Source organism: Marmota flaviventris, chromosome 6 (genome assembly GCF_047511675.1).
Source record: "Marmota flaviventris isolate mMarFla1 chromosome 6, mMarFla1.hap1, whole genome shotgun sequence".
Lineage (NCBI taxonomy): Eukaryota > Metazoa > Chordata > Mammalia > Rodentia > Sciuridae > Marmota > Marmota flaviventris.
The window spans coordinates 12,435,740-12,461,539 of record NC_092503.1 but is presented as its reverse complement, the minus strand read 5'-3'; the positions used below and the strand labels follow the sequence as shown (position 1 = coordinate 12,461,539).

General features: G+C 40.8%; 2 protein-coding genes across 2 annotated transcripts; one reads left to right on the top strand and one right to left on the bottom strand.

Annotated features, from left to right (window-relative positions):
• Positions 1-214: 214 nt before the first annotated feature.
• LOC114096020 (uncharacterized) lies at positions 215-21,155 on the bottom strand. Its single transcript, XM_071613785.1, has 3 exons — positions 20,827-21,155; positions 3,087-3,331; positions 215-340 (listed from the first exon to the last, which is right to left on the bottom strand). Exons 1-3 carry the CDS (start codon positions 21,146-21,148, stop codon positions 215-217), a joined length of 693 nt encoding a protein of 230 aa, XP_071469886.1. The 5' UTR covers positions 21,149-21,155.
• A 373-nt stretch (positions 21,156-21,528) lies between these two features.
• LOC114096018 (nucleolar and spindle-associated protein 1-like) lies at positions 21,529-24,268 on the top strand. The gene is made up of 2 exons (XM_027939474.3): positions 21,529-22,232; positions 22,290-24,268. The coding sequence occupies exons 1-2, from the start codon at positions 21,529-21,531 to the stop codon at positions 22,768-22,770; spliced, it is 1,185 nt and encodes a 394-aa protein (XP_027795275.1). The 3' UTR covers positions 22,771-24,268.
• The last annotated feature ends 1,532 nt before the right edge of the window (positions 24,269-25,800 follow it).

Below are 25,800 nucleotides of genomic sequence, written 5' to 3'. Positions count from 1 at the left end.
CAAATCTTTATTTTACAAGAGAAAAGATTTATTATACTGAACACAACAAGTCCATATTAAAAGCAAGAGAAAGCATATGACAAATCCAGTCTGGATGGATATCAATTATTCCACATCTCCTGAGTTCTCCTTAACTGAAGTCCGACTCTTCTGCTCAGGATCCCAATATGTCTGCTTCAGGTGATGGAGCTTGAGAGAAGGGCTGAGATCCCTCTTACATAGCTACGCAGAGGTCTTTGCCCTGAGTCAGCAATTCTAAGGGGTTCTTGTGAAGCTCTGCTGGGTTTTTCTGGTTATTTGGGTTATTTTTGTTTTTGTTGTTGTTTTTGGTTTTTGGTTTCTGTAATGAATAAGATTTTTGAAGCCTATTACTGGCTGAAATTCTGATCAGCTTCAACAGTACCCAATTCTGTGATTGGCTTCAATTGCAAATTTGGATGGCATCACAATCAAGGAAGAAAAAAAAACGGAAGTTCAGGAAAGTCACTGCAAAATAATAATGTTAAGCTGGCTTTTTTCACCCAATGCCCTTGGGTATGTTACTTCTTCTCTCCAGGTTTTTGTCTTTTCCATAGATTGATGAAGTTAAAAAATATAATCTCTTAAAAATTTTCTCTAGCTTTGAAACTGAAGGAACACATCAATCTTTGTGTGGACAGAAACTAAAAGCACCTTAGATCAGCTTCAGTTTGAAGCATAAAAGCTTTTCAAGCATTTTATTTTTTTAATAGACCAAAAGATAGCCCAAAAGGATTTGCTTGTTGACTTTCTGGGCAAAAAAAAAAAAATTATAGTTAAAAAAAACTGCTGGAAAAAAATGGAAAACTGTTGGTAGGAAATCATATTATATCTATGTATCCAATGCACTAAGTATGGTATCTAATGTCAAATGTCAAATCCACCGAAATGTGTGACTGCACTGTGATTATTTTGGGGAAAGAAACCCAGCCTTAGAAAATGGAAGAGAGTTCCATGACTCCAAAGGGAGTATTATTTTAGCAAGCAAGCAGATTGGCTTGTCACTACTCCATGGGTGACCAAAAAATAGACAATCTGACTCAGTGGACCAGAGAGAAGAGTTTATTTCAGCACAACAAACAGCAGGCACATTAGTATGGTGATGCCAGCTTCCTTGCCGGCACGTCTCACTGTGCGACGCATCAGACAGATCGCTGCTGCACACAGTGCATCGCACGGCCTCTGCGGAGCCCAGACCTGAGGGTCAGTGCCTTTGCAGTGGGCAGTAAGCAAACCCTCCTCCCTCATAAGTGAGGGTCACAATGAGTCATGATCGTCTTCATGTGGCCAGGCAGGGAGTGAAGGTTCTAAACTGACTACGTGACCAGCTGTAGAAACAATTCTGGGTCAGAGGATCAGCATCCCATGTTCAGGGGACTATGTCTCCCAGTAGTTCACCTGTCAGCCCAGCATATGAGTAGTTGAATTTAAATATTCATATGATTTGACTACCCAATAAGCAGTTTATTTTAAACATATGAACACTAGGACCAAATCTCTTCCTTTTTTTTTTTTTTCAACCAATAGTGGATTAAGGTTACGATCAACAGAATCCCATCCACAGGATGAGGTCAATCTGAAATATCAAACTTAATCATGAACTCTAGTATTCTAGGATCAAGTGAGTAAGTCCCAGAAAAGACTAATAAGTCTTATTTCAGACAATCATGTAGCTTCCTTCCTTAGGGTACTCATGGATAGAGCCACCACACTGTTGGTATTCATCCAGTTGAGACGGATACATACCCTCCCTGCTGCTCAGGATGTAATCTAAGGCCAATCAACGATCCATCTACAATCAGGGAGTTCAGACAGACTTGTTGATTTCTAGGTTGGTTCCATCTCATTGGTTATCATGATTAGACGTAAAATAGAGATTTTTGATCTGTCTCTATAATGTGTTCTCTGAGACCAGGTAACAGGTAACTCACACTGCTGTATGGAAACAGAAAACTGTATCCTTCAAGTAGAACATCCCTCTTTACCTGGGGCCCAAAGGAGGGAATATGACCCAAGGATTAGTGCCAATAATTGCAAGGAGTCAAAGATGAGCCAAAAATCAGCCCCCTTGAAGGGATATCTTGTGGCACTTTCTCTCCCACATAGAAGCATAAAGGAGACAAGTTACTCCTTCCCAGGATTTATTGATTAAGGTGATTCAGATAGCCATTACATTAGTTCTGCTAAATCAGATTGGCAGAGTCACCAAGTACCTGTAGCCTGGACAGCCATACATGGCATAATCCCCAGGTGCTCAGGTGTCAGGGGAAGCACATAAATTTGTATGAGCTTAATTAGCACAAAGTTACCTCTGAGTGTTTCTACATGTACAAGAGAGATTCATCTTCAGGAATTGCTTTTGATAACATCAGGTACGGTAGAATAATTCAGGACCAAGCGGCCGACATGAGCTTCTCCCACAGGAGATGGATGGAGGTGATAAATCCAATGGTGGCACAGTTGGACTGTCAGACCACTGCTTATCTCTGGTGGACCATGTGATAGTCTTGCCAGACTGAGGGACAGGATTTCAAGAGCAAAAAGAAATGTTAATTCTTCTGTTCTCCCACACTTTGGGAGTCTAACGTATTCCTTCCCTCAATGAATTGGGCAGTGGTACCGAAGAGGAATCCAGTCTGGAATTCTAGGGATACATCCAGATGGAAGCTGACTTCCTTCCCAGAAGGGCCACAGGGTTGGTCTACTGTCCCCTGATTCCATGTCATCTGCTATGTAGGTCCCCAGTCAAATTTGACTAATTTTCCATCAACTTATACATACAACTCAACAAAATGGATACTAGATAAATCACAGATTGTCTCTGATACCTCAGTAGGCCAACTGAGTGCCAGGCTTCCAGTCTGACAGTGGTGAACCACAGGGCAAAGAACATTTTCTTAACTGTCTCTGGGATCAGACCACATTGTTTTTAAGACTTTTGACTCTGATGGCTGACTCCTGTGTTTTTGTCAGATTTAATGAGACTTTCTGGGACTTCATGTGATCTAGCATCTACTGTTTATTGTGGCCTCTCAATATAATATTTTCACTCAGTAGGACCAACTCACCTGCAGAAAAAAGAGACTTGGCCTGTGTTTTGAAACATCCCTTAGTAGCAAATAGCCGGAGAATTCAAGTAGTTCTTCAGCAGCATGGCATCGTATTTTTGGAGGCTCAACCAGGAGAAGGGTCTTTATCTTCAAGTAAAAAAGAATGAGCAAAATGACCTGACCTGTGTCCAGGCGGGTGTCATCTTGAGCAATAGGTTCATTGCAATCACGGTGTCCGAACACCCAGTACTGCAGGCCACCGTCTGCAACAGCCAGAACTATAATGTGAATCCAGTTGACAATCATGCATCATAAGCCTCCAGGTCCCATCAGCTTTTGTTATTGGCCACACAGGGCCATTGTAAGAGACGCTGCATTTTTTTCATTAGGTCTTATTGCACTGAAGTCCTTAATCGAGGCTGTGGTTGCCTTTCCTCTTAGAATTTAGAATTCTAAATTGTTTCTTTTTAAAACATGGAAGGGAGCCGAAAGCCAAGCTGTGACCTGTTGTGCACATGTCCCACTATCATCTGTCTACAAGTGGCTCTTGAAAAATGTGAAAAAAATCCCCTGGACATCGTAAGCATTCACAGACCAAGCACATAAATTACCGGTACCAATTATACAGTCAGCCATGGAAACAGCAAAAGCAGTGTGTCACAGGGGTCCAATCAGTCCTGCACAATGATCACAGTTACTTCCTTCCCTGTTTTATTCCATTTCTAATCTGGACGGTTAAATGCATGGCCCTGGCCTCTCAACAGAACCTAGTGTCTGACCAGGAATATTGAAAAGAGATATAAGCCAGGCATGGTGGTGCATGCCTGTAATCCCAGTAACTGGGGAGGCTAAGGCAGGAGGAGCATGAGTTCAAAGCCAGCCTCAGCAATTTAGTGAGGCCTAAGCAACTTAGCAAGACCCCATCTCAAAATACCAAACGGAAAGGGCTGGGGATGTAGCTCAGTGGTTAAGTGACCCTGGGTTCAATCCCTACTACCCAAACAAACAAAAGAGACATAAAAAGTTCACTTTCACCCCACCCCTACCTCCATTGTGCCCTCCCATGATATCAGGCCCCTATCTCTGCAGAGTCAGGCAGTGAGCCTCTGGGGGAGCAGAGTGAAGTGCCCAGTGTCTTCCTAGTGCCTCCATTAGAAGGAGATTAATCTCAGAGGAATCCGGTTCTACAGAAGCAGGTGATTTCATCTGTGAACACACCACATTTGCAGGACTCACCATAGCCTGAAATCTGATGCTTTTTTTTTTTTTTTTTTTTTCCCTTGGAGATCAACTGTCAGTCTCTTCCTTGGGAAGCCCTACCTGTGGATATAAGCATATCCAAACTGTCCTGTGATTGGGGCCTTTGGGGACTAGGCTTTTGCATCCTGAGCTTTGTTTGGGCAGCAGAGATGTTCCCTGGGTTCCAGCCTGCCCCTCTCCTGGCCGTCAGTGGTCCTGAGTCAGCGGAGCTCCCAGTCCAGGATCTCCAGCCACAAAGGCAGGGGGATCTTCCGCTTGCGGAGAGGAGGGCAGTCTTGAATCCTCAGCAGTCATGCTCTTGGTGAGGGGTCTTTGTGGCCTGGATCTTGGTGGCCAGGACAGACAGAATCTCTCGTAGTGTCATCCTCAGGCTTTGAATTGCTCTCTCTGTGGTGTTTTGTGCAACTCACTGACTTCAAGAAAGCCTCCTGGGTTGGCCATATGTAGTCATTAAAACAGACATTTACAAGAGCAGACACCACCTGAGGCATGAATCTGTCTCACAGACGAATCTATACAGTGGTTTAAGGCACAGGGTCCCCCATGGCACAGCCTGGGTGCTACTGTTGACCCAAGAAGCACCACCTTCTCGCTCCTTCCGCACAGCACCACCACAGCCCAGTTTCTGACAGCTCTTCGGTGTTGAGGACAGCACCCCTGCACTTTCCTCCTTCCCCGCTCATAATGGATGTGCTCTGTGGGACATAATGGCCTCCAGATATTCTTGGTTGCGAAAAAAACTTGGCACAATTATGCTTTCCTCTCTGATGGGGCCCAGAATGCTCCGTGAGTATCGTCCCACAGGAGAGCATGTGCCACCAGGGCAGCTGATTAAATGTCATCCCTCATCTCCAGTCCCATCCATGGAGCCTCCAACTTGTGCTCATTCACATGTAGGACAGAGGTGGGTCATCTCCAGCCTGCTTCTGTACCATTTGGGCCATAACAATTGCTAGCATCCCTGGGGAGTTTCCAATGTCTCTGCCTTTTTTCTTCCAAAGAGGGGTTACCTACCTTGGCATCCTGAACTTTATGCCACTTTGGGAAAAATCCCAGGCTCTCAAGAGATGGCAAAAAGTAACAAGACTCTAAAGGACATGTCCAAGCAATGAGCAGGGGGCCTTGCTGCAACTCTGGAGACTGTAGCAGGAAGACAAATGACTGTTCATGGCAGCAGAGTGAGCAAGGGAAGCATCAGCATAGTGGTGCCAGTTCCCCTGACGCCTGCAACCCCAGGGCAGTGTGGCTCTGTCACAGTTGAGAGACCCAAAGCCAAAGTCACAGCACCTGGGGGAGCAATAAAGAAGCCTAAGAAGCCTTCTCCAGGACCAAGCACTCTCATGGGGGTCAGTGCTGTGCTCCCTGGATGTGTCCTAGCTGCGAAGATGGCCAGTGTCACAGGCTTTGGGACATAGTCATTAAGTGTGTACAGAGACAGTGCCGGCTCTTGGTGGCCTTCCTCTCCTGATGTGATAGTGATCCAATCTTCCTTATTCTCAGGAATATACACTGGAATATTTAGAGGTAAAGAGTCACCTTGGTATCAATTGTTGTGGGGGGGGGGGGGGACAGTGAAAGAGAAAGCCAACAGTTAAGTGAACGTTCATAGTAGATGAATCAGGACATCAGATAGAAAAGTGTTCTTTGCACCACAGAATTCTTTTGCACATTTACTAAAACTTGAAATCTATGAAAATAAAGCTTAAAAAATAATAATATTGCATCCTTTTTGCTTACTGTGCAAACATCTCCTTTTCTTCTCACCAAAATTACAGTAATAGTGGTGTCAACAATTATTTGCTAATTGCAAGACATTTCATTTCCACAGTGTTTCTCTCCTGTTTTTTAAAGATCAAACCACATGTTCTTGTGCTTGAACAGATGTCATTCTCCACATATACACTGGCTTTACTGTAAAGATGGGGAGCAGATGCACTTTGAATCAGTTATTCAAAGGAAAAATCCATTAATTTTGAGAACATTTTATTTAGAAATAAAAATAAAAATCCTAAAAGCATTGCAAAGAAAGGGTTTGATTTTCCTTTAAAAATTTTGGCCAGGTCATAAATGATTTGAAGATAAGAAAAGAGGAAGAAAGTAAAGAATAGAGGGAGAAAATGTGTTTGGCTTAATAGGTATTCTCTCAAGGAAACCATCCTTAATAGCCCTGTGATAGCCAGCATAAGTTCTTCTTCAGTTGCACACACAAATGCTAAAGCATATTCATACTGACCCAAGAGGTATTCCTAATGACTGAAAGGATTAATTGATGTCTTGACATTTAGGAAAAATCCGAGGGTTCCAGGTGAAAGTATACATAAGGGCCCTCAATGCAGTTCTTACATACAGAAGATGCTCAATTAACATGTGCTACAACAAATCTAAAGTGCTCACGGTCTTTGCTTTTTCTCTCCTTTCAGCTAGAAAATCTGGAAGCAGAAACCCCTCCTCTGCCCTAATGGAGTCTCACACCATTCAGACCCTCCCTGAGCTTAGAAGCCTCTATCTATGTGGAAACGAGTCACTGTGAGATGCACAGGAGCCTGAGATTCCTAGGCAAGCGCCTGCTTCCGAGTCATCCAGTCTGTCCTCTCTGGCTTCCCCACTCTGCACCTTATAGGGACATGCAAACTCTATCAAGCCCTCGAAAGGAAAAGGGTACATCACACCCATGATCCCGGCTTGTGTACATAATCACAAGGAAGTCGCCCAAGGGGACCACAGTCTGCCGCGGTATGTGAATTGGGGTCATCGTTGATGGTGACCCTTCTGTACTTACTATTCTGTTGCCAGCAAATATTTATGACCTGGTCAAAGAAAAACCACCAATTGTTAAATCCACCACAGTAACACATAAAGTAAACGCTACCTCTGACCACGCACGTCTGGTGGAAAGTCCCAGTCTCTCTAATCTTTTGTGAGGTAATCTATTTGTGACCCCAATGTTCACCTTAAAATTGCCGTCTGGTTAAGACACCATTTCCACTTCCATGTCTTGGTTTCCTGTGGTCTAAGAGACAGTAATGGAAAGGCAAGAGATGAACAGAAAAGCTCAGACCAGCTGCAGAAGGGTTGATCTCCCACAGGGCAAGCACCTCCTGAGAGTCACAGGAGGTGACAGTTCCTTGGGCTGTCGGTGTTCGCTCGCTGGCTCTCATTTAAGTGCTCACAGAGGGTAACAGTCAGCCCACCAACTCATCACTTCATGCCCAAGAAAGCAGAACGCTGGAACACACTCTTCCCTTCTCACTCCTCTCTCCACGCCGTACACAGTATTTTCCTTTTTTAAAACTCAGCTCGAAATACAGACGCCTTTTGAATCAATGTGATAAAATGACAGATGTTTCTGTTGAGTGCCAGAATAGTTTAAATGTTTTTTTTTTTTAAAAAAAAATATGGACTCGATAAACCTAATCACAAAACATGAAAGACTCAAACAACCACAGAGGCAAACAGGCAATCTGCTTTCCAACCTTGTTTAATTACTTGGATGTGAAATATTCACCATGGCCCCAAACCGTTTCCCTGAACACTGCAATTATGTAATAATATCATCACCAATATTTGGGTCTTTTCTGAGCTCTGCTAACAGTCAAGTTTTCTTTGTAAAACATCAGTCTTCTGAGTGGTTTCTCTAAGACAATTCCTCTCCTAGACTGGCTTTCTTTGTGGTGATACCAGTGGAGATTTAGTGAGTGCCCGTTTCATTTGATCTGTGTAGACAGCGAGCTGGACGGCCCTGCTGAGCAGCCATGATGCACGTCTGTCTACATACATCCAGGGCACTGCCACTGCAGTTATCTACAAAACACGGCCCCTGCTTCCCTTGTAAGTGTTCTGGAGCCCATGAGCTGCTAAGAGACTCGACTGTAAAATGTGTATCCTTTCATCAATCTAACAAGACACAAATTCACTCCAGACATCCACAGGCAAGGCACAGAGGAGACAGCTGTCAGGGATCAGAAGGACTGAATTTTCCATCTCAGATCCTGCCAGCTGTAATCATGTGGGCCCAAGCCCAGGATCCACTACAGGAGAAAAAGAAAAGCCAAGATAAATGTTTTAATGCTTCCTCCTGACGATGCCTTGTGTTGGTCTCTAGTGAGCTCCATTTCTCAAGTAGATAGAAACACATAATGTTTAATTTTTTTCACATTTTCTGATAAAAGTAATTAAAATCAGAGCCTGAAAAAGATTTAGAGTTTTAAAGCAGAAAATTGCAAATGAAGCACACTAAGGGAGAATGAAGTATTTGTACATAAGTACTGGGGAGGAGGATTCTTGCTTTGAACATGCCATGATAATAGAATTTCTCTCAAGAGATGGTTTCTGCGCAGAAGGCTGTTTCTCAGCCATCCTCCTTCTGCCTGATGAGCCTCTCTCAGTATGAATTGTCCAGCACATGGTTGAGGCAGTCCAGTCTTGATAGAGGACTTGGTCCAACTTTTCCTACAAGCGCATATGTATGCAAAAGGCTCTTCCATGCCATCTCTTAGATGCTGCATAGAACGCACAATGAAGCGCTTCATCTTGCAAACAGGACACTCTAAATAACACATTGTTGACGTTTTGCCTGGAAAACCATTTTTGTTGTAAAATTCATGACAAGCAGAGAGGTAACAACCCCAACTTAGGTGGGCTACAGCTCCTTGTAAATATGAAGATAAAGAAAACACAGAGTTCTATCTGTTCTTCCTTCTTATTTCACCCCTTAGGGATGGGATTGCTTCCTAGGGTGGTTTCCCAGGAACACAGACTGCAGATAGGAAGCAGAAGTCTTGCTACTTTGATTACTTGGGGTAGGAGGGCTAGTTGGCTGTGTCCAAAGTAGTGGTGGCCTTTGCTCCCCTCTCTGCCTTCAACTCACTGCTGTTTTGCCCCCATGTCCTTCTCTCCCAACCAGTCACTAGAAAGGAAAGAAGAGAGGGGGGAGACCCAGCTGGGGTAAGAGTGACTCCAGGGATCCATGGAGGAAGCCTGGGGAGCAGCTCAGAAGGGGACTGGTCACACTTTTATTTTAAACATTTTGCTGTAATGTTCTGGATTAATCTTAATTGGTTGACATGGAATGTTTTTTGTGAAGATACTAAAAGCTTGGGTTTTAAGGTCCTACAAGATCTGCATCTGAAGACACGTTGTGAAAGTGTTTTGGTTTGTGGTTTTGAACAGTATATTTCAGTTCTCCTAGCTTCTGTCTTCTCTTAAAAGTACGGATAATAACAGCAACCTCCTTGGGTTGTGATCAGGATCAAGGAAGATAACGTTGTCAACATTTTTGCTGCTGTGACTAAAAGACCCAACCAGAATATTTGTAGAGGAGGAAGAGTTTGTTTGAGAGCTCACAGTTTTAGAGGTCTTAATCCATAGAAGACCGGCTCCATTCCTCAGGGCTTGAGGTGAAGCAGAACATCATGGCCAAAGAGTATGACAGAGAGAAGCAGCTCACATGATGATCAGGAAGCAGATATATACCAGATACAGAATCTATACCCCATAGGCAGGCCCCCAGTGAACCACCTCCTCCAGCCACACCTTACCACTTTAGTTACCACTCAGTTAATCCCTATCAGAGGATTAATTCACTGACAGGGTTAAGGCTCTCATAACCCAATCATTTCTCCTCCAAACCTTCTTGCATTGTCACCCACGTGAGCTTTTGGGGAATACCGCACATCCAAACCATAACAAACGTATATAAAAAGCTTGGCCTACCAGTAAATGCTCCCTGTGTGTCGTGAAAATTATAAATGAAAACTATCAATGTCGAAGAAAACAATAGGCAGATGAAACCTCAAGGAAATCATCCCTGGGAACCATCCCTGATCACTTTTGGCACAAAACCCTGAGAAGTGCCTCCTTTTCTCCCTGTTTGAGATGGTTCAGAATCATAGTGAGAGAACAGGGCAGGCAGGTTGCATTTAAGAAGACTATCATTAAGGTCCAATTGTAGGACATCAGTCCAGGAGCCAATTGAATTTAATCAGAAAAAAATTTCAACCCACAGTCATTGTTCTCCATTGTCATCAAAATGTTTAAAATATAAGGAATTATGAACATCAATAAATAAGCAAAGAAATAAGAAATAAGCCAACCCAGATGCCAACAGCTCCATGTGCTACAGTGTGTGGCAGCATTCAAGTTCTTGTCTTGGCACTTCCTAGACGAGGAAGCAGATGGTCAAGTTAATTTCATTCATCCAATACAGTGCCATGTGCAGGTGCATCACAAACAAAAGGACCTAGGCACCATTGACACTGAGATTTAGGACAATGAGAAGTGGATTAAGGGGGTATTGAAGATGCGTATCTTGTAACAAAGTACTTTTCAAATAACATTGAATAAATGCTGTGTACGCATTTTAAAGGAATTTTTGGCACTCTGAAAACATTAAAATTAAATATATCAATCTTTGAAAGCACCTCTTAACTCAAATATATGAATGGATGCTTCTACACCCTGGGTACACATTCCAAGGTAGATTAATCTTCTAGCATTCTTTTCATCACACACTGGATACAAATTTAATCACATGTTTTTCAACTCACTTTGCATTTCCTCTTAGCTTGGCGTAACCAAGAAGTTCACTGAAGTCTGCACATGGAATTGCACTTATACTTTACAAAGCTACAGAGGAAGTTGGGACAGTTCCTGCTTCTTCTGCATTTTGAGAGATTCAGGTTTGCATTTCAGAGTCAAACCACCTGGAAATAATGCTTAAAATGCTCATATCTGCAAGTCCTGGACTCCGCACCCAGGGAAGCCAGTTCCCCTTTATCTCCCAAACTCTAGAAATTCAGCATGTCTCTGATCCATTCACAACTGAGAGCATTTCATTACGCTGAGACAATTAAAACTCTGCTGCAACCGAGTGAGATGCTCCTAGAAACACCATGGGGTCTGAGGCAGGCAGGATTGGGTATTTGGGAAATGGGAATGGGGACCAAGTAGAACCAACGCAGGGTAAGAAAGGAAGGGAGCACTTGCCATTTTTATTTTCCTCCCCTTGGAATTAGTTAGCTTCACACCTTACTGCACTCAAAGAAAATAGTTGGCATGATCACCCTTTATCCAAAGAAATCATCTTTAAAAGTACTCAGCTGTTTTGTAGAGTAGGTAGCCATCTAGTCAAAATTGCACAGATTCTGTAAGATCTTTCAGGGCCACATTGGAGCACCAGCAGCTTCACTAGATGGTTTTACTGACTGGGTTTTCAGGAAAAGTTCTGTTCTTATTAGAACACCACAGAAGATAACCCAGTCCTCTAGTATTGTAAAGATTACCAAGATTGATCAGAATAGTTCCAGATGTTTCAATTCAACCAGGTTGTGTTTAAGAATACTATCATCAAGGTCAAAGGCAAAAGCCCATCAAAGGGCCTGACTGTGGAACATCTGTCCAGGAGCCAATTGAATCTAATTAGAAAAAAATTTCAACTGACTTTTTCAAAACTTTATTTTATTTTTTTTTATTTGTTCTAATTAGTTATACATGAGAATAGAAGGCACTTTTATACATCATACACAGACAGAATATAATTTCTCATTCTTCTGGTTGTACATGATGTGGAATCCTATCTGTCATATAATTATATATGTACATAGACTAATAATGTATGATTTATTCTACTATCCTTCCTACCTATTTACCCCCTCCCCTCCTTTCATTCCCCTCTACCTAATTTAAAGTAACTCTATTCTCAGGTGATGTGTCTTCCTTTTTGGTTTTGAAAAAATGGTGATATTAATCATATCCTGCAAAGGAGGATAACCACCATTTTTGTGGTAATTGAAGTTGCCCGTCTCTGTATGTCTTAATCACTTATGGTCACCCAGAACTGTTTTACAAATCAAACGTACTTTACTTCTCAGCCCGTCATCATGTGTGTGAAATCTAGCCTGTCTCGTTGAAAAAGAGATCAACTGTTCAAGTTCCAACTAATAGTATTACCTTCTTAGCAATATATGCATTGCCTGTAAAGAAAAATGCATTAGTTTTAAGATTTCAGAGAGGGAGCCTAGCTAAAGCACATTGGAGACAGGGGAAATTCACCTCTTGGCGTGCACCATAATAAAAATGTTTAGCAACAAAAGGTGTCTCAGGAAAAGGTTGTTTAAAATATTGTCTACCACTTCCTTCTTGTCTTGAAATTTGGGTTTTGAAAAGACTGAGATCTTTAAAGCAGGCTCTTACCTTTTGCTTTAAATGCATAAGTGTTCAATTTGCATTACCCGATAATGTTAGGAAATTTCCCATGAATACACAGAGTTACGAAATACTAACTGGAGACGAGAGAAGAAGTGGTATGAACTGAGGAAGAAATAAGTAGAAGAGGAAGGGCGGAGGTGATGGCTAAGATCCCCGGTGAAACTGAACATAGACACATATGCCCATCAGCAAGAGTGAGATTCACTAATTTAATTAATTTGGTCAATGAATACCAGAGAGAAGGGAGAGGAGATTACATGTATGTGACCTGGTGGCTGTGATTTTCCTACCCAAGAAGACAAAGCAGAGGACTCTGAGAAAGAGAACAGCCACTGTTTTTCTCCCCTTGGAGGGTAGCAGATGTGCCCCACCACTGCATGATATTTGCCGGGCTCTCCTTGCCCTGGTGGCCTCTGGAGACAGGCTTCTGGTTTAGAGATGCTTTTCTTAGTTCATTTCTGGTTACCGTGGCCATGTCACCACCCTTCACTTCTGTGATATCAAAACAACCATGCCTATGAATTAGCAGATGCCTTTTCTATCTGCAAGTCTGGGTGGAGTTGCTGGCCCTGTTCTTGGCAGTTCTGCATTAGGAAGCCTAATTGCAGGTGCTGGGTCCTCTGTGAGCCCTCTGAAGTTCTCCAAGAAGAGGTGAGCCAGGGGACCCTTCTGGACTCTGAGTGACATTAGTGTCCTCACTTTCCCTTAATGAGAAAACACCATTACACAACATAGACTTGAGAGCAGTATTAAACTCTGTGCTTTTCTTCCACCCCCAGACGGTACACAGGGTTTTTCTTTTGCCATGTTCCAAGACATCTTTCTTTAAAATTACTGAGCATTATTGTCTAAGGATTCTGACTACCAGAGACCTTCAAAAGAGAGACGGCCCCATCTCTAATGTGCATTTGGGTAAAAGGAGCCATTAGGGGTTTCCAAAGGCCTCTTCCTCATTTGCCCAGTTTTTGAGAGGTTTTTGTGGTTCTTTGTTTCCTTTTTGATTTGGAGATTTGAGGTGGATGTTGTTTGTTATTTGTCCTTGTATTCAGAGTTTTTCCCTTCTCCCTAAAATGCCTCTCATCACATGACAATATTCTCCTTAGAATAAGACCCAACAGCCTTTCCTCTCTCTCCTGAATGGATTTTCTTTTGCAGTGACCTCTGTGGGAGGTCAATGCCACCAGTTGAGAGGTGCCTATGCCATGACTTGACACCATAGCAGGCCACCCACAGTCCCCATTTCTCCTCCTGAGGTCTCCCTCTGTCCATCATTTTGATAGAGAGCCAGTCAGAATTCAATGTCCAATATCCTACCAGCACTAGAAGCCCATCAGCTGATTCTTGTTCTCCTGCCTCTCTGCAGGTGGGAAACCTGACTCCAATTGCCTGCTCCTGCCTCTGCAGGGGTGCACTCGGAAAACAGGAGAATAACAAGGCTTCCTGTTACTCCTTTGGCTATGATACAATTTGTTCCCATCTGCCCCCAGGCTCACCCCTGCTCAAACTCAGTGGGGAGCTGCTACTGATCACTACTGTATTAACTCAAAACTCATTTGCTTTATGGAAATTTAGGGCCCTTATTTCCACCAGGGAATAGAGAAAGCCAACAGGCCTCCTACCCAGCTGGTATTTTCCATGCAAGCTACTGCATCTATAAAATTAGATTCAAATAACAGGTTATTTTCAGGATTTATAAACTCAGTATTGGAAAGAGTAGTTGGGCAAGTGTTCTCAGAATCCCCTTTCTATCTATGAATCAATTGCATAACTTCTGCAAAGCCTGGGGAAAAAAATACTTGAGAAAAATTTGAGTTTACCTGAAAACTTTCCATTGCTTTTGGTTTTTGTTTGTTTTAAATAGATCCCATCCATTTATTCGCAGGAAAAACATGGGGGTGGGGTTAATCCTGATCATGTGATTCCTTTTTCACTTTTAGAATGAACTCATCCCTTCCAACCAAATCTTATCATAACCAAATCTATAAATTAAGTTACCTAATACAATTCCTTCAATGGCTGATGTCTATCATTGTCAGCAACATTCACTACAATAAATCCCAGTGAAATCTAAGAAGTGGAGTGGTCTGTTGAGGTTGCAGGGACAGGATGCTGACAGCTTGGCACATGTGCGTGGATGAGCATATAAAAACATGGATATCTCTATTTTAAAGTATCCTTTTTCTCATAATGAGACTGAAGCTTCCAGCAGAAAATTGAGAGATCAGTTTGGCTACTTGTTTTCTTATTGATTCTGAAGAGAGTTGAAGCCTCACACTGGCTGTTGTCTGCCTAGCTAATTTCTCACTTAGAGACAGCTTGAAACTGAGCAATTACAGGCACCATGAGAGGAAGGCCGCCTGGTACTTCAAGCAGAACTGAGAGTTAGCGAAGGCAAATCCAGGAATTGGCAATGCCAGCTAAAGGTTATGTACTTCTGGCATCGCTTTAAAAATGAGAAGTGTTGCTTCTGGCTCTGCTTTTGCATAAGGCACAGTTATGCTCATAAAAAATAGGAAAATTTAATGTTGGGTTGGACCTATACCATAAATCATTCTGATTCTTCAATGCTAAAATAGAATAGGGGTTTTGACCTCTCTGTACTTTTTATATTTTGAAGCATAGATCTCATAATATTGAGATTCACATACATATATCATTGGAATTTTAATGCCCATGGTTTGAGAAAAATCCATAATGGAAATTAAAATGTTGATAACACTTTTAAATGTGAATTTGATTTCTCAAAGACATCTACATTCATTGGAAAAATAGCTCTATATATCTTCTTAAACATATTTATTTAGTCGAAAGCCGGATAAACCCATGCCATGTCCCCTCTGACCAGTGGAAACAGCTTTGCAGCCTCTCAAGAATCCAAGGACCACTGTTGTCTTTTCAAATGGCTGGTTTGGTTGAATTTTCCATTATCAATCAGGTGCTACGCATCTTAAACATACCTTAAAATACCTACCACCATTCTCCAAAACACTCACACATGTTTGAGCACACAGACACGGATACACACACACATGCATGCACATATACATGCACATCCACTCATATTTGCACATGCAGTACACACATACATGCACATGCATGCACACAGATACAGACACGTGCCCAGAGGCATGTGCAAACACATACATGTGCATGAACGAGTGCACTCATGCACACACATACATGTACACACAATATGCCAAATACATGCACATTCACATATATGCTCAACATGGTGAACTAAAACCTTAGAAACCATGTGGTAAATTTGATCAAAATAAAAAGTAATCAATGAACAAAAATTAGCAAGGGTTTACCTCCTTAATTGGAAGTCTAGAATCAATAAGTTACTTGTAAACTCATAATTTACATTTTATTCTGGAAATAAAATGGAAATTTCAACATGCTTTCAACCATACCTTTTTTATTTCAACCTTAGTTTGAAGTTCAAATCATTCTATTATCTCTACTCAAACCATCAACTTCACTGAAAATATGAACCATCATAAAATATTAATCCATAGAATTTAATATTACTATTCATAATCTAATAATCCTATCATAAAATGTCTGTGTTGACTATAGCACTTTGAATGTTGGGATATAAGTTCTCATCAATTTAATAGGAATTAAGTTATAAATATTAGTGTATATATTCCCATTATATGCCAAAAAATACACACATATCCACATATGCCCTTGTTTTATGGGAATTTATTAAAGATAAAAGAAGTATAGGTATGTATATGGATATGAATGGGAATTTATGTTTTCATATTAATGGAAATGTATTAATAATTATCATACACTTTATACTGGCATATAAATTCTCATTAGTTTAATGGGAATTAAAGAAGAAATGAGTTTCCACTAAGTCATTCCTCTTTTTGCAGAACATATCCTGAACTTCTCACCTAAGTAAATAATAATTCTAATCAAAATGACAAGTGATCTTGTTTTTATTTTGCTGTTATATGAAGAAAGAAACCATTTTGCAAACAGAGCTTTATAAAAAGAAACTTCAAAATCTATCAAATGTAGCAAATAAACAAGTTTTATTTTAAAGTGTGAATTTAAACATTAGGTGCTATGTCACTTGTCATCAATTTTTTTTTAATATTCATGACACATTTTTGCTATCCAATGATAATTTCTGCTAGAAAAGAGAAGGTATGCTGTCAGTTTTTAATTGCTTTTGAAATTGAGTCAACTAATAACATTTAATTTTAAGATATACCAATAATATTTCAGTGGCAAAAAAATAAAATAAAATAAAACTGTTGTTAAGAATCTGCTTGGTTAGAATCTGTCATGATTAAATTCACATATTCTAAACAGATTCATGCCCACAAACTACCTTCCTCCCCAGCAATAGGCAGGGCAACAGAATTGTTCCTTCTTTACTCTGTAGCTTCAAGTTAAACCTATCAGTTATGACCAATCAGTCCTCTACCCATGCATCTCTCCCATGCATTCCTGGCGTGACAGAAGAGCAGAATTTGATCTCTTTTTTTGAAAACAACAGGGTAAAATGAGAGCTGGAGTCCTGCTCCATGGCAGGATAACATTTTAATTTACATCTGTCCAAATACCTAAAGAGCAATGGAAATGCCAACCAGTCGCATAAGAAAGTTCTAGGAGAGCTCATATTTGACAGGTTTTGTATCCAAATAAATGAAAACATAACGACATTTTTCAAAACATAGTGTGAAATCCATAGATTTAACAATGAGCAGAACATGTTTCTTGTGCTTGTCTTTCAGACCTTTTCCCACATCTACCTTTCAAAAATACTTCCCTGGGAATCTGTTTCATCTATATGCCCCTACCAGGAAAATGAGAGACAAATACATATATTGCTCATTGTATTGATAAACAAAGAATAATATTTAAAAACATACAACATCCTTTTCATTGTGATGTCTGGAAATTTTCCTTCAATATTCTGTTTATTCTGTTTTAATTAAGGTACTAACCCCATCATACTGTCTTTTTATTTTTGAAAACATAAGTACCTTCACTTTCAGTAAAGACTAAGCTATCATTTTATCATTATGCACATTTCCAGGTAGGACAAGATGTTCAGATGTAGCTTTCAAAAGAATTACCTGATTCATCATGATGGTCTCATATGCAGATCAAAATGTTGGCTAGAATATCAAACAGTAAGCACATCACTAAATTCTTTTTACATCATTCCTATTTGACTGTTTAAGACAGTTGTATGTAAAAATAATATAAATGTTTGCATTGCATTACTCTTGATGTGCCAGAACCCATAAACGTTTTGGGTTGTATTGTGATATTCTTGCATGTAATGTATGATATATACATATATATATGACTAATAAAGAAAACCTAATAGTGATGAAAGTCTAATTTCCCTTGTCTTTCTTATTCTCATGTGATAACTCGCCTGTTTAGAAAGAAGTTTCTCAAGGTAAACTCTGTAATGTAGAAAAGAACTTAGAATTATGCTGGCAGATGTCTTTGATACTAAATATTACGAAGGGAATAAAAGAAATGGACTTTCCGTCTCCATGAATTATTTCTAATTTTAGAACCAAAACATCCCTAAACCTTAACAACCATCAATCACTTCTTAAGCTAGAATATCCAATGAAATCATAAAGGGGAAAAATTCTCTGCTATAAATACAGGCAGAGAAAATACAGGCAGATAAATTCACTTCTGTCCACTTTTCAAAAATAAATGTACTGTTGATATATTAAGCAATGAAATTTTTTGCGAGAAACAAGGAGTTCAATAGGTGACATTTAGAGTATACAATAAGTGGTTAGGTGTGATTTTTTTCAATGTGTAAAGAATTTCAACATGAAAACATTGTGTGGGGGAAAAACTATTTTAAAATAATAAAAGAATCTCAACATGAAAACATTCTGGGGTGGGGGGACTATTTTAAAATAACATTTAATGACTCCAAGTAATCTATTATGAAGAGTTATCAACATGAACCTCTTGAAAAGAAAAAAAAAAAAACATATCCAAATGGGAGCACATTTCTGCAGAACATTATCTGATGTGACTTCTTAAAACTCTCTTCTGTTTTTCTTGCTCTGCTAATCACAACTTTTAAACAGTGTCCACTAACTGGTTAGGCTCCTTCATCCCAGATGTGGGACACCTATAAAAACTTAAACTGAGCAGCAAATAAGCCATTCATGGTAACTTTTGAAATGAATGCCATGCCTTTAGAGTTCTATTCTTTTGAAAAAATTAATAGGTGAATAATTATAGAATTAGAAAATATATACATTTAATATGTGTAAATATACATATATATGAAAATGTATCTAAAGGATGTAGAAACTATAGATTATGATTACAGATCTATTTTCATGTATCCATGCTAATTTTGTTAAAATACTCACAGACTTCCTGGGACAAAATTGAAAACTTGGGATTTCCAATTCCCTCCCATGACATTTAAGGGCTTTCATATTTTGTGTGGAGATGCCATGATTTACCTACCCACTCTGCCATTGATAGATGCAAAGGTTATTTTATAGTCTTAGATGATCATACACATCTTTAGGAGAGAGTGGTTGGGTAAATCATGTCCAGTGGTTTTTTCTGAAGGAATTTAACTCATTTACCTTCCCTCCAGCAATATGTGAGATGTTCCCAGTGCTGTCCATCCTGGTAAACATTTGACATAGTCACTTTTTTAACAATCTTAACCATCTTGGTGGTATTTGGTGATCTTTTATTAAGGGTTAATTTACATTTTTGATAGCAATTATGCTGACCATCTTACCTTTATTGGCATTAAGACACTTGGGTTTATAAAGTGACTGTGTACACTTTTTATCTACTATTTATTAGGTTGTTAGTTATGTTCTCTTGACTTGCAATTCTTTAGATTTTCTAGATACAATCCTTCATTGGAATATGTTTTTGCAAGTATCTTTTTTCTCGCTCTGTTTTTTAAAATTTTTACTGTTTTAAAGGTATAATCAGATGAATGAAAGTGCTAGATTTTAGCATAATCTAATTTTTCACTGACAATTGGTTTTATTTCCTATTTAAGACATCTTTGCCTCCTAGAAAATGAAAAAGACATTCTTTTCATCTGGAAGCTTCTACCTTTCAGTCTATGAACCATCTGAAAATTGCTTCTGGTACGATAGGAAGAAGGCTTTGATGAGGTTTATGATATGTTCTTGTCCCTTTATATTTCATCTTATTCGTTTGTAAATTTCTACAGAAATGGCCAAAGGGGTTTGGATAAAGATAAACTGCTGCCCACTGGGAATGCCCTGCAATTTGGTTGACTGGGGCAGAGGTTTTGAGAGATGAATAATGGAAAAACATTTAAGCCTGGCCACAGCCAAATTTTAAAGAACTTAGCATGTCCTACTTTACTTCATAGACAGCAGGGAGCAGTGGTCAACACTGAGGCAGGGAAGTCGGCTGGTTAGATTTGTGTTCTGAATGACCACTATGGCAGCCCCCATGCTAGACTCCAACCACTGACATTCTCAGATAATGACCCACAATGCAAAGTTATGTTCATACCCAGGTGTAAGAGTCAGTCACTCCTTCCAGAACCACAGAGCTAAGAGTTTACCCCCAGAAATAAGGGGAGAGACCTTCCCAAGTGACAAAAGCCAATGTAACGCTCCCTTCTGGAACACCAACATTCTATCCAAGTCTTGGTTTGAGAGGCACAAGAACACCAACCTCTCTGAGCCTACGTCTGCAGGGAGACCTGCAATTCTCTGGGTTGTGCCACATGATGATGGCAGGTACAAGAGCTCTGGTACAGAGCCACACTGAACAACTCCTACACAACACACACACACACACACACACACACACACACACACGGGCACACACATGCATGCAGCCCCTCAAGTCCCCAGGCTGAGGCAAGAAGCAGACCCAGCACTGAAAGTTCTGGAGTCATGATACATCCTGAAGCCGCACTGTGGACAACAAAACTCAAAGCAGCAGCTCATCAAAAATGTTCAACCATGATTCAGACTCTTCCTCCTGGGACTTCTGACCCAGATAGCAGGAACAATTGGGCCACCTGGCAAAAGTACAGACTTTTTTTTCCCCTAAAAAAATTGATTTGCTGAGCAGCTCATTTAAAAATTAATATGCACTTCTAGGATGAGTCAAAAAAAAAAAAAACACTATTTGAGAAGTCAACATGAGAACAGTAGTTAATATCCAGTTACCAAAAATAGGTGATTGATAGGAACTATTGAAATTAGAGGTTTTCTGCTAGCCCGTCCCAGACTTCTCCAGAAGCCGCCCTCCAACTTACTGGAGAAGACCACGGCCCCAAGGGAACGCGACAGGTCCCAGGCGAGGTGCACTGAATCCGCCAGCACAGAGTGGCATTGCGCGCACTGGAACACCGCGCATCTCTCGGGCTGCAGCCACGACGGCAGCAGCGGGCTGATTGGCTGTTCTTTCGCCCCACATTTCGTCGGACCGAGCGGCGAGGACCCCTCCACCACCTGTGTGTCCCACTCCATGGAGGTGGTAAAAGAGGATTCGTCGATCATCTCCTTAGCGCCGTCACAAAAATCACCTCGGGACACTTCTGCACAACGAGACCGATGCCGCCGCGGCCGAGCCGCCATCTTCCTGCTGCGGTTTCCTCTTTCAATCTCGCACCAAACTCTGCTCCAAGCGTCGCCCCCGCGTCCTCAGTAGACCCTGTGAGCGGTGCGCTCCACAGCTCACCTGTAGCTTGGACGAGCCCCTAGGGCCTTCCGCCTTCGCCGTATTGGAGAGGTGAAGGGTGGAGCGTGCGCCAGTGGAAAATCAGTTTTTCTATTGGTCAGCGTAAGAAACCCCGCCTTCGAGGCATTTTCAACCAATGGAAGTGCAGCGTTCTTCGTTTAAACGAACTATAAAGGTCTACTGGGCCAACGCCTAGAGTGGCGCCAGAGTTTTGAACGGTGTAGTTTACGTTAGCTGACTGACCCTCTGCGCTTCTCCAGTTGGATTGTAGAACGCGATGACCGTCCCTTCTGCGGAGGAGCTGGACTCCTTCAAGTACAGTGACCTGCAGAACTTAGCCAAGCGTCTGGGCCTCCGGGCTAACCTGAGGGCAGACAAGTTGTTAAAAGCCTTAAAAGCCCATCTTAAACATGAAGAAAGAAAAGAAAAGAAGAATCAGGATGAAAGTCAAACTTCTGGATCCTCCAAGGATGAAACTGTGATACAGATTAACAGTCATGAACAAGCCAACAGGGAGCCAATTGGCAATATCACCAAAACGAGGAGGTGCAAGACAGTTCATGGGCACCCTGACTCTCAGCAGGATCATTCTGAGGTAAAAATGAGTGATGATACTGAATTCCAGAATCAAGAAAAGCAGAAAAACCAGGATCTTGGAACTACTGCAAAAGTTCCTTCTCTGCCAGACCAGAGCCAAGGAGATGATAATGTTGTTTCCTCAGGAAAAAGTGAGATGAATGATTTTAAGAAGCTTCATGAGGCTCGTTTTAAGGAAATGGAGTCCATTGATGAATATATTAAGAGAAAAAAGAAACATTTTGAAGACCACAACTCCTTTCATGAACTGAAGAAGCAGCCTGGCAATAAGGGAGGAGTAGTAACTCCAGTTCCTCCGAAAGGAAGACTCTCTGTGACTTGTACACCAATCAGCCAGCAGCGCTCAAAAGGCCAATCACATGGCCCTGCAAGTCGGAGCACTAGGTATCTGAAGGGGTCAGTCAAGCACTCTCCTCTCTCAGCAGCTAAAATGAGTGTCAGGTTTTCAGCTGCTACTAAAGATAATGAGCATAAGCATTCAATGATCAAGACTCCAGCTAGAAAGTCTCCACATGTGACCACATCTGGGAAAACCTCAGAAGGCCATGCTGTGCTTGGGACACCCAATTTAAAGACCAACAGAGGGAATTCTGCTGCAGTTATTACCCCATTCAAGTTAACAACTATGGCAATGCAGACTCCAGTCTCCAATAAGAAACCAGTATTTGATCTCAAAGCAAGTTTGTCTCGTCCCCTCAACTATGAGCCACACAAAGGAAAGCTGAAACCATGGGGGAAATCTAAAGAAAATAATTCTCTGAATGAACATGTGGACAGAGTTACGTTCCATAAGAAAACCTATAAACAACCTCATCTCCAGACCAAGGAAGAGCAGCGGAAGAAACAAGAGCAAGAACGAAAGGAGAAGAAAGCAAAGGTTTTGGAAGCTCGAAGGGGCTTCATTATACTTAAAGATGAGTAATTTGTTAATGTCCTATAAATATTCCTTTATTCTGAAATTGTTTTCTGAAATTTTGTAAATATTTTTATACTGTCTTTCCCACTTTCGTCAGAGATCTTTCTCTGTTAACTTTTATTCATAATCTATATAGCATCTATGTGTTTTTTATGTTCTGGCATTCTTTGGAATAGTGTTTATCTTAAGTCCCTGTACAGCCCAGTTTTCTCATGAGACATCTTAGAGCTTAACCTAGATCTTTAATGTCAAGCTTCTTTACTATTTCTAACATTAACAGCCTTGCTGTCCTCTATGCAATAGCATTTACCTGATGAAGCTAGTCATACCACAAGCTTAAGTAGAATTTGAACAATAAAAAGTTAACAATAAGAAAGCTGGGACCAAAAGGCCACCTCTTATCTTCTAACCTACAAAATCTAGCAATCTTGAAACTGGACTAATGGTTGCCCATATGAAAATGTTTATAATAAAGACTTCATGTCATTGCTACCTGTCATTCACTATATCCTTAAAAATAAAATTCTATATCTCATTCTAGCCTTTCATATTTAAAAATAAAAGCTATAAGCATATTTATATATAAAATCTATCAATTTTAGATGGATGGGGGTATAGCTTAGTGATAGAGCATTTGCCTAGCATGTGGCAGGTCCTAGGTTTGAGCCCCAACACACACACCAAAAAAAAAGTGTATTACTGCTTTAAGGATTAAAATGCTGTCACTGTCAAATTTGTATCTTAATAATTTTATGGAACCCGGTGCAGTGGGACACGCCTGTAATCCCAGTGGCCTGGGAGGCTGAGACAGGAGGATCTCAAGTTCAAAGCCAGCCTTAGCAAAAGCTAGGTGTTAAGCAACTCAGTGAGACCCTGTCTCTAAATGAAATACGAAATAGGGCTGAGGATATGGCTCAGTGGTTGAGTGCCCCTGAGTTCAATCCCCAGTACCTCACCCCCAAAAAAAATAATTTATGGAAAAGCCCAGCATTGCTTGGCATCATATTCTTCTTTCTTGCAATAACTACATAGAGCTTCTGTGTTATATACTGCCCAAGAACTTTATAAATAAAAATTTTTTTGTTGTGGTGGTGGATTCTTTTTAGACAAGTCATCCATGATTTGGATGATAACTAAGATCATAAGAGGTTACCTATATCCTTCATACACTTTCCTGGACCACCCACTTCTACCCCAAGAGTAAATTACTATATTCTTCCTTTTTATACTGTCTTTCTGGTCTTTATATTGTCTTACTGGTTTTTACCATAATTATTAGTTTGCATATATGTTCAGAATGTGGCACATGCCTAAAAAAATCAGATTTTCCAACAAGAAACTCCTGGATCATATACACTTCTGAGAATGTAAAATGGTACAACCCCTTTGGAAAAAAATTGCTAACACTTTAAAAAGTTGTATGTCTGTCTACTATGTTATTCAGCCATGGGACTTCTAGTTACTCAAGAAAACTAAAATCATATGTTCCTATAAAAGACTTGTATCTGAAAAAAAAAAAAAAAAAAAGAAATTAGAGTTCATGTTAGGAAGAGATGTTCTCATGGACCTTCATTATTTTCTACCCATCTCTTAGGAGATCTTGGGACTCCCAGCTGCAGACTAGTAGCCAAACAAGTCCTGGAATTTTAATCAAACCTATAGAGCACGTCCTGACAAGATTTATTTTCACTTATTATTCACTGTATAGAATAAAACTGGAGATATCTTTTGCAAAAAAGAAAACAGTTTCGAACTAAAGTGCATGAGAAGAGGTATCTTCCTGGTGTACACTGTGCTCCCATCCTAAAGAATACTGATACAATTAATCTCTGACCTGGGTAGCATTAGCTGTCTTTTAAATTCTATGTTCTCCCTAGCATCAGGCTCCATGTTCAACATATGGGAGGCTTGAGCCAGCCACAATGCCCAACTTCTCTGAGCTACCTAAGCCTAATATCCCAGTCTGCAGACTTCTCTCTCAGCCTTGGCAGATGCTGAGGCTCCCAAGGAATGGAGGCAGTAGTAGCTTTGGGCAGTGTTCCATATTCTGCCAGCACAGCCTAATGTTTGCATCAGGGCTAAAGCTGCTAGTTTCTCTTTAAAACTAGATGGGGGTGTTCTGAGTAAAATCAAAGCAAGTACACCAAAAGTTTGAGATAAAGAAAACTGACAGAATTTGATATTTAATATTCTCTGAAGAAGCATCACTGGAAAACACAAAAACTTGCTGTATTTTCCTTGTTTTAATGTTCTCACTATTTTGAGTACATGTTGAGAGTGTAGAAACCATTATCTTTTGAGGGTTTAAGGCTTATAAAAATGTAATTCATCTGTGCCCCTCTGGAAAGCCTGAATTATTATATCCCAAAGGAAAAAGTCTGGTTGGTTCCATGGAAAGAGCTGAATGAATTTGTTGGGTTCTGGCTGCCATGAAAAGTCCTACCTAGGTCACAGCCTTCCCAAGTGCCCTTTTGCTGGGCTGATGCTTCCTCCCATTGTCCCTCCCATTCCTAAATGCACCATTAATCCATTCTAAGGCCAATTTTTAAAATGACGAACATTCTGCCCAAGATAAGAGAGAGGGAGAAATAAGAGAAATCCCTCTGGGAATTTATGGCATTAAACTGTTCTCAACTCTCCTAGAAAAACAAAGTGATCATATTTTAGCTGAACAATCTAGAAAGAGATGTCAGAGAGAGCCAAGTGGTTCTGCAGGCAGAACTTCTCTAGATCTCTCATTCCCTCCTTCCTCTCTAGAAAGGTGAGGGGCCCTCACATCCCACCTAGTCCCTCAGCCACCGAGCCTTGGGCCTGAGCACTCCCCTCCTGCCGACTCAGCATCCCCATGGACCATGCCCAAGACACATTCTGAAGTTCAAGCACAACAAAAACAAATAGCTCCTTAAATTCAAACAGATGAAGAACAATGGAAACCGGAAGCTGCTTTGCATGACCCACCATGTGACATGGATCAGCTGGGGCTGGAAGGGATCCAATGCCTCAGGTGCAGAGGAAGGGCTCAACAGCAAGGTAAGC